Source organism: Strongylocentrotus purpuratus, unplaced genomic scaffold (genome assembly GCF_000002235.5).
Source record: "Strongylocentrotus purpuratus isolate Spur 01 unplaced genomic scaffold, Spur_5.0 spur5_scaffold_14, whole genome shotgun sequence".
Lineage (NCBI taxonomy): Eukaryota > Metazoa > Echinodermata > Echinoidea > Camarodonta > Strongylocentrotidae > Strongylocentrotus > Strongylocentrotus purpuratus.
The window spans coordinates 8,173,797-8,192,110 of record NW_022145599.1 but is presented as its reverse complement, the minus strand read 5'-3'; the positions used below and the strand labels follow the sequence as shown (position 1 = coordinate 8,192,110).

The 18,314-nt window shown below is 37.3% G+C and overlaps 1 protein-coding gene across 2 annotated transcripts in view; it reads left to right on the top strand.

The window, feature by feature from the left end:
- The first annotated feature begins 49 nt into the window (after positions 1-49).
- LOC765072 (transmembrane protein 94) overlaps positions 50-18,314 on the top strand; it is a 28,333-nt gene continuing 10,068 nt past the window's right edge. For both annotated transcript variants that reach the window (XM_030984115.1, XM_030984114.1), the window contains exons 1-19: positions 50-239; positions 1,093-1,468; positions 2,039-2,235; positions 3,047-3,186; positions 4,029-4,131; positions 4,794-4,880; positions 5,442-5,555; positions 8,618-8,671; positions 9,121-9,234; positions 9,891-10,074; positions 10,643-10,695; positions 11,137-11,202; positions 11,774-11,901; positions 12,756-12,849; positions 13,842-13,959; positions 14,654-14,756; positions 15,436-15,612; positions 16,584-16,709; positions 17,305-17,446. In XM_030984115.1, coding sequence (XP_030839975.1) covers positions 237-239; positions 1,093-1,468; positions 2,039-2,235; positions 3,047-3,186; positions 4,029-4,131; positions 4,794-4,880; positions 5,442-5,555; positions 8,618-8,671; positions 9,121-9,234; positions 9,891-10,074; positions 10,643-10,695; positions 11,137-11,202; positions 11,774-11,901; positions 12,756-12,849; positions 13,842-13,959; positions 14,654-14,756; positions 15,436-15,612; positions 16,584-16,709; positions 17,305-17,446 — 2,379 coding nt within the window. In that variant the 5' untranslated portion in view covers positions 50-236. The remainder of the gene's footprint in view (positions 240-1,092; positions 1,469-2,038; positions 2,236-3,046; positions 3,187-4,028; positions 4,132-4,793; positions 4,881-5,441; positions 5,556-8,617; positions 8,672-9,120; positions 9,235-9,890; positions 10,075-10,642; positions 10,696-11,136; positions 11,203-11,773; positions 11,902-12,755; positions 12,850-13,841; positions 13,960-14,653; positions 14,757-15,435; positions 15,613-16,583; positions 16,710-17,304; positions 17,447-18,314) is intronic.

The following is an 18,314-nucleotide window of genomic DNA, read 5'->3' as shown; positions in this document are numbered from 1 at the left end:
TTTAATATATTCCTCAATAATTTGTCTTGTCAAGTTCACCATATTAACGGGGCGAATAATTTTCGTTTCCTTCGATCATTTTGTGCCCCAAAAAGTGGAAAATCATCTCTTTAACAATCTTTGTCTATTTATTTAAAACTATCAGATGCTGCAACTGAACCACATAATCGGCTGGATACTACCTGTTTATTGTAAATAATGACTGCATCAAAGTGAGAACTTCAAATAGCAATGCAATGGTAAATGAAACATTTTGTGTTATGATCCTTTGTTCAGTCCGAGGTGTAGAAATGTGTGTTATGTTTTCTTCCTATTCTTCCCTAAATTTTCAACCCGCGACCCGAGGCCGAGCTCCGCTCCGGCGCCAAAGGACCGGTCACGGCGCGACATGCTCTTGCTGTTGGTTTTAGCAATAATATTCAATAGATCAATAGATAGAGAACATGATGCACATTTTAATACCTTTTGTGATTCCCCAAAATTCCAATATTACGAACATTTGGGGAAGAGGATATTAGCGCCCCTACGCTACGGCCTACTCAAGCTACGTACTGGTTGAAGACTAATTTATTAACAGTTACAGGAAAGAAGAAAAGCCTAAAGTTTTAAACTTAGTTAAAGCTGATTTACAAATTATGCAAATTAAGGGGGGGGGGAAAAGTTTTTTTCATGGACCTATAGTATTTGTGCTGGGTCAAATAACTCACAGATGCATGTGTGTAGGAATTATGTTTCATAGCACTTTAGCATAGGACAGACTTTTGTGATGTTATGTTTGCATGTCAATCAAAGCAACGAACTTAAACTGTTAAGGGCAAGTCTGGCCCATTTCCAAGTTGAATTGAATAAATAGAGAAAAATTAAACAAACAAAACATTAAAGGTTTCATGAAAATCGGATGACTACCGGTAGTATAGAAGTCATCAACTCACACAGATTTGCTTACAGCCTATGTGATACATATCAATGTTATGAGAACCTTTAAGATTCCATTACTTTCTGATTATTCTTCCAATTTGTATGAAACTTTCGCTATTTCATTAGAATATTACTATGATAATCTGCACTCATTTTCATTTTATTTTGTCACAGATGACTTCGCCAGAGTACACTGGGCTAGATACCCATAAGGCCCTAGAGAAATTGAAGTCGGACATCACAAAGGAGCTGCAGATCTATGAAGATTTTACATGGAAGAAGCAAAGCTGCATGTCGGCCCTGGGCCACCAGTCCGGATGGAGGCTCGACCCAAGGGCCGCTTTCCACTGGACCAGTGGTGTGGCCATAATGATTGCCATCGTCCTGTTACTGTTCTCGAGCATCTTTAGCTGGGATCCAAGTCTGCTGGTTGAGAGCGCAGTCCTCTTTATGTTTCTCCTCTTTAATGTTTACCTGTCTGGTTGGGACTGCAGGCTTCAGCATCGTGAGATGGTGGATAGGACAAAGGATTTAATCAAACATTTAGAAGGTAAGGTAGTCTATCTTTTACAACTTTCTCTTGTTTTAGTATCTTTAGTCTTTTCAATTAACATGTTGTCAGACTTGTCTTTATTTCAGAAATACTTTTTCATGTACTTGTTTATGTGTGTAGATGAAGTGAATGCATTCCAATCAACATCTATTTGATGGTATCTTCTCGTATCTCGGAGGTTGATTGCAACAATTTTTCCACACATCTCTGATCCAATCACTATAATATTTCAAAATTATCCTACAGACATTTTATTCTTCCAAAATCATGTTCTTAATTATGTCATGAAATTTTACACATTATATTATTAACATTATTTTCCCCAAATCATGTTCTTAATTACGTCATGAAGTTTTAAACTTAATATTAAAAATGCACAAGGAAAGTTACCGGAGCTGTCTACAAAGACCACGTTTTTGTTTCCCTTGAAAATGGTGTCTCATTGAAACATGTACTAAAGGAACCTGTCTTCAAAGACTTTTCTTGTCTGCCTTCGGTGGTCTGTATAGACAGGTTTCGCTGTAATTAGTATATCAGCATTGTTGATTTGTTCTTTTCTTTCTGCAGGAATGGTGTCCCAGGAGGTGACCTGGACACCGGACGATTACGTGCCTCTCTTCAGCCCTCATACCAACTCCATCATGCTACAGTGGACATTGAGGGATGGTCAGCTGGTCAATCTTCCCTGGACACTGCTGGTCACCGATGATATCATCCTGATGAGACCTGGAAAGATAGCGCCAACCAACATAAGAATTTTATCAGTGAGTTCATCTTCATTGGAATGAGGATAATAGTAGATAGGTGCTAGCTTTCTGATACAGTCAAACCTATCTACAGCGACCGCCCAAGGGAAACACAAAAAGTGGTCTTTGTAGACAGGTTCCTTTAGTACATGTTTCAATGAGAAACCATTTTCAAGGGAAATAAAAAATGTGGTCCTTGTAGACAGGTGGTCTTTGTAGATAGGTGGTCACTAAAGCAGGTTTGACTGTATTTGTCCCCCTTCAGAACATGTTACCTCTATGTCTCAGGCTCAGGTTTTGTTATTGTATAAGTTTGAACCCCCCTCCCCCCCCCCCCCCCCCCCCCCCCCCAAAAAAAAAAAAAAAAAAAAAATTGTTTTTCAGGCTAATTGGGTAATACAAAGTGGCACACCTTTGAATAATATATCTTGATGATGTGTAATTCAACCCAGAATGTGTCCTTCAAGTGCTTTACATGATAATGATGAAATGATTGCTCTATATAGTTAAGTTATCAAAGATTTATGCAGATTGATTTCTGTATATTGTACAAAACTATGAGCAATACTCACAGATATGATGCATTTATGCGATCAAACCTGTTTTTAGATACCACTCAATGGGAAGAATGTAGGAAAGAGTTTAAGTAGAAATGCGAAATTTCCTCCTTGTATGTACTTGTAGGTTTCTATGTACTTGTTAGCTGTATACAAAAGGGAGTATTTGTTCGATAATTCACATTGATCGTAATAACATTGATGGTCATTATTATACATGTCAGTTTATTATTTTTAACTAAAGTGAATCAATCTTATGCATTCCCTTGTAGGAAGAGAGTGATCTGGAGTTACACGCTGGGGAGGCATATAATCCAATCATTCCAGAGCCTAAATCAGAACCCACAGCACGACATCCACTCCAGCCTGCCAAATTCCAAGTCATGGACACCCCCTATATTCCACATCTCAGGTAAGACACGTAGAGAAACATTGAAAGGGGATGATGGCTCAGTGGTAGAGCATTGATCTGGGAGCTGGGAGGTACTGGGTTCAAAACCAAGGTTGATACAATAGTGCCCTTAATAATGGTTTAATGCTTGAAATGACTCCAACTCAACATGTTCCAACTAATGGACATGCCATACATTCTACATCTCAGGTAATACACAGAAATATACATCGAAAAAGGGATGATAGCTCAGTGGTAGAGCATTGGTCTGGTAGCTGAGAGGTTCCCTGTTTAAAACCAATAATAATAATAATATTCCGCTTTTATATAGCACTTAATACATCTACGATGTATCTAAGCCCTTTATCGATATACTATGAGATGCCATGGTGCCCTTTCGTAAGGCATTCATTCTCAATCATGAAGACCCAAGTACGACATAAAGCTTTAGGTCCACTTTTGCTTATCTATGAGCTTATACATGATTTTTATAAGTCAGGTGAAATCAACATCAACATCAGTGCCCCCTACCAACACAAATTGGTTATTTTAAAATGAGTTGAATACTATTTCAATGGGATAATAAATGCCTGAAGACTCGGTCAGATATGACATGGCAAAACTGGCGCAATTTTTGAATGAATATGAAAAATGTAGTATGCTTCATGTTTTTGTATCTTTTAACACAGAGCTCACTTAATACTAATACTAAAGACCTTTGTTGAGTGCAGTTGCCATCATTTACTTTTAAAAACCCATGGTGGCTTATTTGTGGCAGTTTACAGCATCATAGCTGAACAAGCTTTTGCTCATTCTCATCTCATTTATACCTTCTCGTCATGTATTTGATTTTTATTTCTTAGGACCTGTTTGAAAGGAGCCCAGAAGAAGCCCCTCTCTTCATTTGATAACAAAAGAATCATCTGCACCGCTATGTTTGAACGATGGCTCACCCCAGCTGCACTGGTGAGAGTCATTTCTAATTCTATTATTTATGAACATCATATTTATTATGATTATTATAACTTAAAGTGACTCAGTAACATTGCCTCAGATTCTGAAACAAAATCCTGGATTTAGCTCATGCTGCAATCATAAACTTTTCGGTCAGTCAGGAATTCCATGACTTTTACAAGCCTGTCTAATTATCAAGATATTTATGATCGGAAATCAGAATGTCATTTTTCTTTTTCCTAATGGTTTTTATAACACTACAGTCGAGTGGGGTAAATGAGTATGGTAAAACCAGTCACTCAAAGATTTTTTACTTTTTTGAGGCACTTCATGATCAATTTGAAGCGCAATTTTGTTAGGGCTTCAATATTACACAATATCACAGACACTGATAACAGGTAGGGCCATGCATTTCAGATTTAACATTGTTAAACGATGTCTTTAAAGGAGTCATATTGTATATCTTGCTTTTTGTACTCTGGCCTAGGTACATCCCCACAGTGATGGTATTATTTTCCACAAGCGTCTTGTCTTCAACTAAAAACTCTGAAAAAAGCTTGCATTTTATAATTACAAATACTATTCAAGAGTCAATAGATCATGTTGCATTTATTGATTATATGATCTTCACAGGTTCTAATGTCAATCATGTTGTTCTTATGTAACACCTACAGATCATTTCTTTTGTCATCAATATGATCCGATATCTGGTCGTTGAGTCGGACATGGGACACTGGGCACAGGTCTTCGTTGCTATACCGGTAAGCTAGTTTATTTTAATCTCATCTGATATCATTGTTTAGATCTCTGACATCTTCATTTTAAAAGGACAATTCATCACCTACCACTTTGACTGTATTGTCCGACCGATTTGTTAGCTTACATTATTTTGTACATTTAACCCCCCCCCCCCCCCACCCTTACTGTAAAATCAGAATTGTGAGTGGTTCAGCTCCACACAAGTTTCATTCTGTAAAATAATTGAATCACATTTGACACATTTTTGCAATTCCTGAATATTCCTTGGGATCCTTAACAATTCATGGAATTTTCATGTTTGAAAGTTTCTTGTTTTATAGTATGGCATGCAATATTGAACTCACTGTGTATCTTTTTGCCCAGCTGTAAGTAAATTCATATTAAGTCTTTAATCTATGGCCACAAACTCCTTTTTTAATCAGTTCTACTTACTCAACCGTTACAGTGACATGATTTGGTACATTAATAAAGATAAAATTAGTTTCATACAAATGTCTAGCAATACAACAAGTGATATATTTATCTTCAAATCAAAATGAATCAAAATTTGTTTCTGATTTTAGGTTCACACAGTCTTGCCATTGCTGCCTCTGTGCCTACCATTGATCTGGATCTCACTCAATCACTTTGGTAGCGCAAGAATCGTCACTCTCTTCCACAAGTCTAAACATCTTAAGGTAAGTTTGTTCAAATACTTGAAATGCCTAATTTTTATTTGTCTATGTATCTCTTTATATCTGCTTTTCACTATCTATGTTTGAAATGAAAACAATGCAAGAAGTGAGCATGGTTCCCCACTCTGAGAGAATCCTTTTTTCTGTGTTTCTTACTCCCCTTTCTCTTTCTGTCTTTCTTTGTCTGTCTGTAAGTTTGTCTGTTTTTTATTTTATTTATTTATTCTCCACTCATGGGATGAATGATTGCCCTTGTCAGCTATAAGCTGTTTTTCAAAGGGTTCCAAGCCATGGTAAAACATACAATCAGAATAATCAATACATGTATACTCATAAAAATAGACAAATGAACACACACAAAAATATAATTTACACAATATAAAAATAAAAATAGACTAAAAGTATACTATCTACAACAACAACAATAACATAAATTGGGGGAAAACAGCTACAAAAAATAAGAACGTGTCCTTACAGGGTTAAAACGGATTAGGGCGTAGAGAAGAAAACAAATGATGAATAAGGAGAAAAGAAATGAAAACCAGGGGTCTTGTATCTTTATCTTAATAGGTTGAATTTGTCTACTAAGAATGGAATGGATTGTCACGTGCGATAGCTCAATTGAATTAACTGATTAATCTAGTAAAGGTTACTTAACAACCCTGAATAATAGTACCAAAGGATTCCAGAAATATATTTTAGTATTGAATCTAATGCAACTCAAATAGGACACATCAGATCAGTAACATTTACAAAATAATCACTAATTGCAAAAAGAATACAGGCATTGCACCATTGAGCGCGAGGATGATCAATGGCGACGGCGAGTGACCGCCATGATGAACAGTTAAGAGACGTATCCGTTGATTTTGTTGAAGATCAACAATGCAGAAGGTCTTCTCAGTCCTGGAAATAGCTTTGCGAATTGACGACCTATCTATCGAGTAGCGAAAATACCAACTTGTGGTGACCTGTCAGTCATTCACCTTGAATGACCTTGAGTAATATGACTTTGACCTAGCTTGGCCGAGGTTGACGGTCGTAATTCGGCATTGAGAAGAGGAAAAAGTCTCAGCACTTGGTTGGCTAGTACCGGTAGGCTTATTTAATTTCAAATTACAGTGTATTGCAGCATGATCAGTGAGAAATGATGACACTTCCAGAGCACTAATCAGCTCTTCATCATCAATGCGTATAATGACAAAATCTATAATGTGACCAGTCTCGTGCGTTCACTTATTTACATACTGTTTCAAGTGAAAGACTCAAGTAAGTCACAAAACTTCTTGTTCTCTAGATTTGCAGATAGTGAATAAGCAAACATTTAAATAGTTTTTGTCTTTAGATGAGTTTCCTTGTCATATTACGTGGAGGTAATTGATGGGATTCGTCATGAATTGGGATTTCAAATAATGTTTAAACAATTTGATCATGTGGTGTGAACAATGTTCAGCTCATTGATTTTCCTTTCATTGGCCGTTGCGACAAGTCGGTCTCGGGGGCAAGCTGAGATCTATTTTAGGATTCACTAGATCGGCAATGTCAGTCTCAAGAGCTGTCAGATTGTTCCATCATCGCTCTTGCAGATTTTTAATGACTGGGATGCATTTGAACTTTCTTCTGGTCTGTCAGCCACGTCTTCATCATCTCTGCCGTGTGTGTCTGAGCTGAGTAAATTAGTGCGTGTACCTTCCTTGACTCTAGTTTCACGATGAGAAGAATCAGGGGCCAACGGAGAAGAAGTACTTCTCGGCGCGTTCCCTGTACTTGAAAACAAGACACACAGTGATGATGATAATAATAATAATAATAATTGATTCTTTTTGAGCGCTATTATAGACAAACTGATCAGAGCGCTATTACAACAGAAAAGAAACATACAAACCATAACAATCAAACAAGGAACAGTAATTAAGATATTATGAACGAAATGAAATTCAGATACTCAAAACATACATTATGGATTCAAGATGGAAAGAGTTTCTTTTCGAAAGTGTCTTCTGTACTACATAGGTGGAGGTGTTGTGGTAGAGTGTTCCAGGTGGATGGTCCAGCATAAGAGAATAAGCGTTCGGCTGCCTTGGTGTTTTGCGTGGGATCAGTAACAGTGTCTGATCGTTCCATAAATAATAAAAAGTCTAAGAAGATTGTATTATCTTCAGCAGGTTGTGGTGGTATTGTCGTAGAAGCTCTGAAGGGAACACCTAGATAAGTGGTAGAAAGTCCTACCTCTTGGTCTGTAACAGATAGCATTATTTGGGCACGTTCCTCAATGAAGACAAGAGTCTCGACTTTACAGTGAAAGACCCCACTGTCTGTCTTCTAGAGGTCCTTGATCGTTAGACGTGTAGCATGGTTGCTGCCCTCATATCTTATGTTGTTTGTTGCTGGGATAATAATAATAATAATACACAACATTTATTAGGCGCTTAATACGGGTGTCTCTGAGCGCACCATTGTCCGACTGAAAATTATTAACCAAAACTTATAATAAACACACAAATTATAAATCTGTTCTTCATTCAATAAATCATGCATATATAATAATAACAATAAAAACGAAATCAAACATACATAAGGTCAAACATAGGATCAAACATATTAAAGATCAAACAAATGAGGAAGACGGTGTGCACCTCCTTTGGCCAACTCACAACTGCAGAATATCATTCATGAATTAAAAAGGTGCATTTTCAGCAAGGACTATTTATCTTAACTTTGAGAAAGTAGATAGTGTGATCCTTCTTCTTCCAGTACACCCATTTTCATACATCGTTGGGGACAAAAGGACGCAGCAAGGTGACATTTCCTCCAATGAGGACAGTTTTCTCTGTTCATCTTGTTTTCTTTTGCTTCTCTCTTTATTTGGAGAAGTAGTGAAGATATTCCTTTCTCAAGTTCAAAAGAAGTGTTGTCAGAATTCATAGTGTAATTAGTTGAAAATCACCGGTATTCTAAACAACTATTCTGTCAGGTGAGGAAAATCTTAGTGAAACTGGCTGACAGATTAAATGGTTTTTGTCCATACCCTAACTTAATGTTATCAATTGTCAATTTTCTCTCAGCTTCCAGAGTCAGACCGTGAATTCCAGGATAGCGAAGAAGACACACAGATCGTGGTGAGTAAAATAAAACTGATAGAAAAAATCTGGATCTTGTTTTATACTTCCTTCTGAAACTATCCAAATGAAAATACAAACTGCATTTCTAATAGACGAATTTTGTGGATACCTTTCATTGTTATGCTCTGTAGGTGTTCGACTACGTTCACACAGCATAGTCAACCGCCTAAAAAAAAATTATTAAAAAAAAAACTGAAGCCTAGGTAAAAATGATATGACTAATATGCAGGGCAATTTAAGTTTCCATATCTATGAATGCACAGATAAGCGAGTATTTAAGGAGTCCTTTTTTTAAACCTCCATTTGCCATTCATTTACTCTTAATTTTTTTTCTGTAGTTTTCGTGTGGTTTACTGCAGCAAGTATGAGCAAGGCTTTATGCTTGCTAGGAAATTTGTAGAGATAAAAAGTAATATTAGAATAATTGATTTTCTATTTTCTTATAGGATGAAAGGTTACCATGGTTACCAGTATGGCAGCGCTCCAAATCAAGCTTTTTTGGTACTTCATCTCATCTACCGAGAACAGGCAACTTGCTTCAGGGATTAGGATCTGTAACTGTGAGTAGAATTGCATAAAACTGATGAAATACACTGATTTTATTAATAATAATAATAATAAGAATTATAATAGCTAGTTCTTATATAGCGCTTTTCAGGACCGAAGGCCCTCTCAAAGCGCTTTACAGATATAAATATATTATTACCGCTCTCGGTATCTAATTTTCTGATGAATAATTTGATGGTTGCTATAAAGTTTACAGTGCAAGTAAGAAAAAACTTGTTATGTTATACTGTAAATTATTAAAATCATAGCTACACAGATAGCTGAAATTTTTATCATAAGCCTGTATAAATCAAATAAGATTGTATAGAAAGTTATGTTGGGTCATTATTTGTTATGGATATTATGACCCTGCCAGTATGTAGCATTCAATGACTTTAAGAAATATATTTCTACTTGTATCATTTACATATTTACATCACATAGATCAGGAGAGTCATTGCCTAATCAGGAATCTTTATGATATGGTTTTTGATAGACATTGTTTTGTTGCTTGCTCAGTCTCTTTGCCGTGTCGACAAGAGGGGGATCTTATCAACGCCCCCCCCCCCCCCCCCCCCCCACCTCCCCCTCCCCTGAGAAAGAGTTCTTCATGAGCAGTCTATCTAATGATGATTTTGAGCATAATCTTTGTTGTATTCAATTTAATTAGTCTCTTTGCTGTGTCGACAAGAGGGGTATCTTATCAACGCCTGACCCCACCCCAGAGAAAGTGTTCTTCATGAGTAGTTTGTCCGATGATGACTCAGATAGTTTATGCAGTGAGGACTCTGTCTTTGGCGCAGATGAGACAGAGAAAGGGAAGAAAAGATCAAAATCTAAGCTTAATAATGAAGGTAACATTCCATTCTTCTTCCATCTTGAAGTAAACATGTTGTGTTTTATGACCCATCAAGTTTTGCAGAAGTCAAATAAGAAGAGATTTTATTGATAATCTTCTTACCATGATGACATGAGGATTTGTTTGTAAAGAGAATCGTGCAAAGCATTAAAGCCCATCTGTACTAGTTTGGCTAGGAGGAATTAGACCACCCAGGAAGGTCACTGACAGGTGGCTATCTCATCAACTCAGCTCTCAATTAACATAAGAAAAAGAGGATCATGGTGGGCGAATGGTCACCGATTAGGCATTGTTTTCTATATAGAGGGAGCAAGTAGCTACAAGTAGTACAGTGGGCCTTTAAACCTAGCTCAAATTTATGTTGTGCAAATGTGAATTTCGGTACTTCAGTACTTATAGAAGATTTCAATTCTTGGGAGATTTGGCACTCTTGTGAATGAATGGAGAAGATTCAAGTACATGTACATATAGGAGTGTCCTTTTCTAGTGGCTATATTCTAAGACTCTGGATCAATGAATCTTTCTTACTCTTCAAGATTGCCTTATTTTTCCCTCTCTGACAGATCACTTTCCTGAGCATCATGCAGAAGTGCTGACCCTCTCTCAAGATTCATCGGTAAGTTAGACAATTAATTATTATATCCCAGTCACAAAGACTGACCCCTGAAAAACATTTACCTAATAGCCACTAACAATACACAAAGATACTGTGATAGTGCAGGTATAGGTCTTTTGATGATGCAAGAGCTTGTTATGGAAGGATGTCAAGACAAAGTATGGTTCAACCAGTTTTGCCATCACTCTTACGTAAAAGTTGCTGCATAGGGATAGTGAATTTATTTTCTGTTACGATTTATGTTGAGTTGTTGACAAATGTATTTGCCATAAAGTGAGTTTATACAAATTCTGCTTCACATTGAGGATTCCGTAATATATAACAAGATTTTTGAAAATGTCATTTAATGTTCTTTTCAAGAAAGATGAATGTGTATTTTTGACTCTATGTGAGTTATATTGCCTATGTTTAAACAAAGATCATACATTTTGTTTCTTACAGGGTTTGTATGGTGTCGAGTTTGATGAAACAAACTGGGATAGACACATCAGTTCTCTAAAACCAATGGTAAGAAAGCATAAAGTTTGAGTTTGCTTTTTCTCCTCTCCCTCCCTCTCTCTGTCTGTATGTCTGTCTGTTTCTGCCTTTTTATCTCTCTCTTCCCTTTTCCTCATTCTCTAATTGTTAGTTTTGCTTTCTTCTGTCTTTCTTTGTCGTTGTCTCTATCCTTTTCAATCACTTTGTATCTAAACACTATTCATTTCATCTAAAGTCTAATACAAGTCTACTTCATTGGATGACCTTTTTAATATGATAATTATTTTTGAGCAAACTCATTTTCAAAGATGCACAACATGCTCATTTGACAAAATCAGGTTTGGCAAGCATGTCGTCCCTTGAAGAGGACTTAAAGCCCTAGGTCCCCTGGCTACTTACTTACCAGCATATACATGCTTTCTTAGCAGTTGGGTAAAACAATCATCAATCATCAAACATCAATTTTTTTGACAAGCTAATGTAGCTTGTATATTTTCAGTTCAGTTCAGTTCATTTAATTCTGTAATGACGTGATTAAAAAAAAAAAAGTGGAAATAGATTAGTAACCTTAAATGTGTGTTCTCTTCTCTTCTCCTCACAGGGTCTGACTATACTGATGAACACCTGTAATGCTAACACAGTAGAGACGCACAGCTCTTTCATGGACCATGTTGCTTCCACCGTGAACACGGAAGAGAGCAAACATTACATGCATGTGTCCCAGAGAAGGTACTATTCATTCCCGTTTTCTACACTTAATTGTATTCTCTATAATTGTTTTGTTGTATTACCTAGATTTTACAACTAAACAGAGAAGTTTAATACTAATTATCCCTTTTTGTTGACTAGTATTCTTCATAATTATTTTGTATCATTACCTTGGTTGGTTGTACCGGAGTGTTGGCTCTGTCAGTAGAGCGTCCGCCTCACAACCGGGAGGTCGTGGGTTCGAACCCCGGCCGCGTCATACCAAAAGACGTTAAAAGATGGGAGTTGTTGCTACCTTGTTTGGCGTTCAACAATAAGGGATAGAGCAAGGTCGATCTGGGCGCTGCTCAGTGGCTGCCTGGCTCACGATCAATTGGGCAAAAAGAATTTCCGTTTCGGTTTAATAAAATTTGGAGTGGACTATTAGGCTATTATTATTATTATTATTATTATGTAGAGATGCAAGATAATAGGTGATTAAAAAGGTGTTCCCATCAATATAGGGTCTTTGTCACAACTACCTGTAATTCATGGCCATCAAATGAATTGCAGAATTAGCCTTTTTTTCCCACCAAAGTATTTTCAATTTGTATATATGATATGTATATAACAAAGAAATGTTTTATCTGTATTCTTGTTCCATTGATCGAAATGAATTATTTCATAATCTCCTATTCCTCCTCTCTCTCTCTCTGTCTCTGTCTGTCTGTCTCTGTCTGTCTCTGTCTGTCTCTCTGTCTGTCTCTCTGTCTGTCTGTCTCTCCCTCTCCCCCTCTCTCTCTCTCCCTCTCCCCCTCTCTCTCTCCCTCTCCCCCCCCCCCCCCTCTCTCTCTCTCCCTCTCCCCCTCTCTCTCTCTCTTCCTCTCATGCATCAGGTGTCTTTGCCAGATAGCTCAAGTGATGGGTTTCACAGACCAAGCAACGGAGAGCTTTGAACTAAAGCAGAAGTTAGCACTTTACAAACTACCTGTAAGTTCTTCTTTGCTTAAAGGTACTATGTCCCATTTGCAGGCCCCCCAAAAAGGTGAAATTCCAAGGGCATCTGTAAGATAATACCAATTTAGAACTTCCCTCAAAACGAAAGGGCTTTAAGTGGGTAAATAATGACCATTAGTTGTTGAATCGACTTTAGTGATTGCAATCACATGGGACAAAGTACCTTTAAACGAGATAGTATTATAAATGACAACCTTTCAATTCAATTCAATTCAGTTCAAATCTTTATTCAACCTTTGTAAAACAATTTAAAGTGACAATATACAAGATAATGGTTAGGACCTACGGGCAGAAGAATTCTGCTTGTAATAGGGGCCCTGTAACAGACAACGAGAAGATAAATAACATAAATTATAAAAATATGATCATAATGCAAGCACACACATACACAATGATCTTGATAATGACAGCAATGATAATGTTAAACATAAATATGTGAATGATGATGATGATTTATAATGATTAAATGGTGAAAGTGACAGTGATGATAATGAAGAAGAAGAAGAAGAAGAAAATGATGATGATGCAGATCATGATGATGGTGAAGATTATTGATATCATAATTGATGTTGTAGATGTTGATACCGATCAGATTTATCAAAATTGCTAGTAGTGAGCATTCTGGTTCATTTAACCTTATTTATTTATTTGTTTGTTTGTTTGACCTGAATGCTAAGAAAGCATGTATTTGCTTGTTAATAAGCGACCAGGGAACCGACTGCTTTAAGTCCTCTGCAAAGGAACTTGGTAATGAGGATTAATGCCTTACCAAAGGGCACGAGCGTATTGACTTGGTTTTGAACTCGGCAACTCCCAGTTACAAGACCACTGCCCTACCCCTGAGCCATCACACCTCCCCTATGATGTTATCACATTCAGCATTAAATAATTACCGGTACACAATGATCTATCAAATTGGTGATGTCACTATTTCCCATTGTTGTCATTTTGTTTTTATATCACAGAGTGATGCCGACGAGAATGATGTGGGAGGTAGGAGATTTGCTAGGTCTCGATCGTTCATCAAGAAACGCATCCCAGCTCCTCACACATTGTCAGTCTTGGTTCAGCAAGCGTCTACAGGTGTGTTACAATCTGTATGCATCATATCAAATATTTTATCACTTTCATTGAATAAATGCCTTTTATATTACCAGAAGCACTCAGACATGTGAATACTATAGAGATTCATTTCTATTTAATGTTGAGCAATAATCTTTTTGCTTGAAACTTCTGATGCATATGTTTACATTTCTATTACACAACAATTACTCCATCAGGGGAGTGTTTCACAAAGACTAAGATCGACTTAAGTTGGACTTGAACTATGGCAGGACATTCATGCCACTGGTTGCTCTCACCGTTGGTCTCTCAAGGGACGTCACAAATCTACAGAATTTACATTTTTGATAGTCCATTGTTGAAGATTTTTTTTTACTTGCATTGCATGTAAACTAAACTTATATTTAAGACTTGTACTTGTACTACGGTATGCGATTTATGCCCTTGACAAGCCTTGACCCAGATGTAAAATTAGAGGGAATTCTTTTTTGAAATTATGATCTTTAGATAATATTTTTTCCTTCAATAATGGAATGTAAAAAAAATGTAAATTCTGTAGAATTGTGACCATGATCCGGAATGAATTATAGCCATGATCTCTTGACATACGATGCCCATACCAGAGCTCAAGATTAGCTTTAATGACTAGGGAAATATGAACAACCACTCCTTCTAATGAGATGGGATGGTAACACTGTCTTTCTGTATTTTGTAGGATGTAAGCAGCTTTTGACCCAAGGAAGTGCTAGTCTCCTCCTTGACCTCTGCTCAGAATTCTGGGATGGCTCTAACCTCTTTTCACTAACAGAAAATGAAAGGTAATGATTATTTGGTGAAGCATGTTTAAGAATGTAATGCTATTATATCTCATGGAAGGAGAATGTTAGACTGTTTTGTTTGATAATAAGATGGTTTTTCTATCGTGCATGTGTAGGACAGATACACTCTCATGCACTCAAAGTGGGACTGCACTACTTGTAGCTACTTGTGCCCTCTATACAGCCAACAATGCCTAAGTGGTACCCATTGATCCACCATGGTCCCCTTTTTTCATGTTAATTAAGAGCTGATTTGATGAGATAACCACCTGCCAGTGCAGGGAGGTCTAATCCCTCCTGGCCAAACTAAGTGCGAATAGGCTTAAAGATGTGTCTTATTTGAATTACAAAATTATCCAATTTAATTTTGATCTAATAACACAATTTTCTTTAACATCAATACCGGAGTGTTGGCTCAGTCAGTAGAGCGTCCGCCTCACAACCGGGAGGTCGTGGGTTCGAATCCCGGCCGCGTCATACCAAAAGACGTTAAAAGATGGGAGTTGTTGCTACCTTGTTTGGCATTCAACAATAAGGGATAGAGCAACGTCGATCTGGCGCTGCTCAGTGGCTGCCGGGCTCAAGATCAAATGGGCAAAAAGAATTTCCATTTCGGTTTAATAAAATTTGGAGTGGACTATTTGGCTATTATTATTATTATTATTATTATTACTTGCAGCAAGAAAATTCTAGATTTTTACCAGAGAGCGACCTTATCCTCGTACTGTACTGCGTTTGCCTACCAGCCGATGGCAGAGTCGATTGATGATCGTCTTGGAGATTATTATATTGAGTTACCTCCCCATCACAAGCGTTCTGATGATCATGATATGCCTGAGATACCAGGCTTGGCCAGGTATGATAGCTAGCTACTTGGTTTTTTTTTAGTGTTTTTTTAAAGGCATCGTTTAACAATGTTTCCAGTTTTACAAATCTGAGATGTATGGCCCCATGTGTTATTAGTGTCTGTGATATGGTTTAATATTGAAGCCCTAAAAAAATTGCGCTTCAAAATGATCATGAAGTGCCTCAAAAAAGTAAAAATCTTTGAGTGACCGGTTTTACCATACTCATTTTTCCTAATAGACTGTAGTGTTATAAAATCCATCAGGAAAACAAAAAATGAAATTTTGACTTCCTGTCATAGATATCTCGATAATGCCATTGGCTTGTAAAAGTCATAGGATTCCTGAATGACCTATAGGTTTATAATTATGGTGCAGCATGAGCTAAATTCAAGATTTTGTTTCAAAACCTGAGGCAGTGTTACCGAGTCACTTTAAACAAAGAAGAAAAAAAATTAATCATTATTACTTGGACACAAAACTATCACATTGACAACAAAGGAAGAAGGTACATAGAATTGTGGATCGATGTCTTGTTTTTTCATCCAGATTTTTGTACATTACGTGACATAAAAGCAATCTTTCTCTTGTGAAATTCAAAGATTTTTGTTGAAATCAGATCAGTCTCTTGTCCTATCAAATAAATGTACACACTGTATCAATGTTATTCTTTTTGCTCGTTGAGAATTCATTTTGGATGAATTTTTTAATTCTGAAAATACATATTTTATTTTCACGTTTTGCGGTACCGGTAGATTACTTTTTTATGTATTTCCTACTCATATCTTGTCAATGAAACCTTCCCTCGGCGTGGGTGGGATGATATTTGAGGAGGGATTCTAACATTTCAAAGAAGGGGCCTTTCAGAGAGAAAAGGATTGTGGATGAGAGGGGAATTATAATATGTTTTATTTTCAACAGCTGTGATTATGCTATAATTATGATGATGTGCTATTTGTACATGTGGTATATTTTGACTCAGATCCTCTTGGGATATGGATACAAGCAGAGAACCCAATACAGCTGTCCACCGCACAAGGAAATACCACAGCCTAGATTCGACCATGAATAAACATGGAACAATAAGAAGTGCTGAAGAATGCTGCAAGTAAGTCATTGTATGATGATGATGATGATGATTTTGATGATAATGATGATGATTTTAATGATGGTGATGATTGTGAAATAGGTGAGGAGGAGGAGGATTAATGAGATGATGATGATGGTGATGATGATGATGATGATGATGATGATGATGATGATGATGATGATGATGATGATGATGATGGTGATGATGATGATGATGAAGTTGATGATGAGGATGATGCTTACGATGAGGATGATGATGGTGATTATGATGAGGATGCTAATAAGGATGAGGATAATGAGGATGATGGTTAAGATGGCAATGCACAAGGTTGGACGGATCCTGCACAAACACTATCAGTATGACAGAACTCAAGAAAGAGCTATCTTCCACCCTACAATTTACATAAACAAATCTTTCTCCATCCTCTCATCCCACAGACCTCTCTTTCTCTTACTCTCTTCTGTCCATGACCTAAGCTCTTTCTCCTACTCCTACTCTTATTTCTCCATCCCCTTCTCTCTCCATGTATTGGTCTTCTTAACCTTTAACCCACATGAACCATTATCTGTGTGAATGTAAACTCATTCTTTTTCTCTCTCTCTCATTCATCCAGATCTCAGTGTGGGCAGATCTTCATCGGCATGGTAACAAGTAACTATCAGGCAAAAGGAGACATTGTAGCCCTCCTTGAGCAGCTGGACAATGCCTGTATAAGATTCGTCCACTTCTCCCGAGACCAAGAGCTTAGAAGCAGGGTAATGTTTTACATAGACTCTCTGTACTTGCATCTCATCTCTATTCTCCTCATTATAATAATAATAATAGCAGGTTCTTGTATAGCGCTCATGTCTGTAAGCCTTGACACTCCTGGCGCTCCACAATTATTACCATGGCTTTAGCATGGCTGCCATTACAGCGCTTTAGAATTTAAGGACTTAATACCTGCCAGGTACCCATTTACATGACATGGGTCGAGTGTTGCAAATGTAGATTAATGTCTTGCCAAAGGACATTAGTGAGGCAGCAGGACTCGAACCGCGGACCTTGTGATCCACAGTCAGATGACATATCAACTCGACCAAGAGACACCTCTACATTATGCAATCTTAACAGTGATGTTTTCAAAATCCTGAAAATCTCTTGCATCAACTGTCAAGGTGCAAGCAGCCGCCTGCTTTCTTCCAAGCATTTTATTGCTTGAGGTGTCCCAGCTAGGGTCGAAGATATGTCAATTATCTTTGTCTTGTGATAAATCTGTGCATGCAAGTTGTGTATTTAAAGGTGTTCATCAGTCCAATATAATTGTTTTCATCTGGGACTGACAAAGATTGCCATTCTGAAGACCCAGGGGAGTGTTTCACAAAGACTAAGATTGACTTTAAGTTAGACTTAACTATGGCAGGCTATTCTTGTCACTGGTCACTCTCACTATCTCTCAATTACGATTTTTAGATCATATTTCCCTTCAATAATGGACTATAAAATTATGTAGATTTGGGACCATGATTTGTATGTCCCTTGAGAGACCAATGCCAGTAAATGGTGAGAGCAAAGAGTGGCATGAACGGCCTGCCATAGTTAGGTTCAACTTAAAGTCGATTTTAGTCTTTGTGAAACACTCTC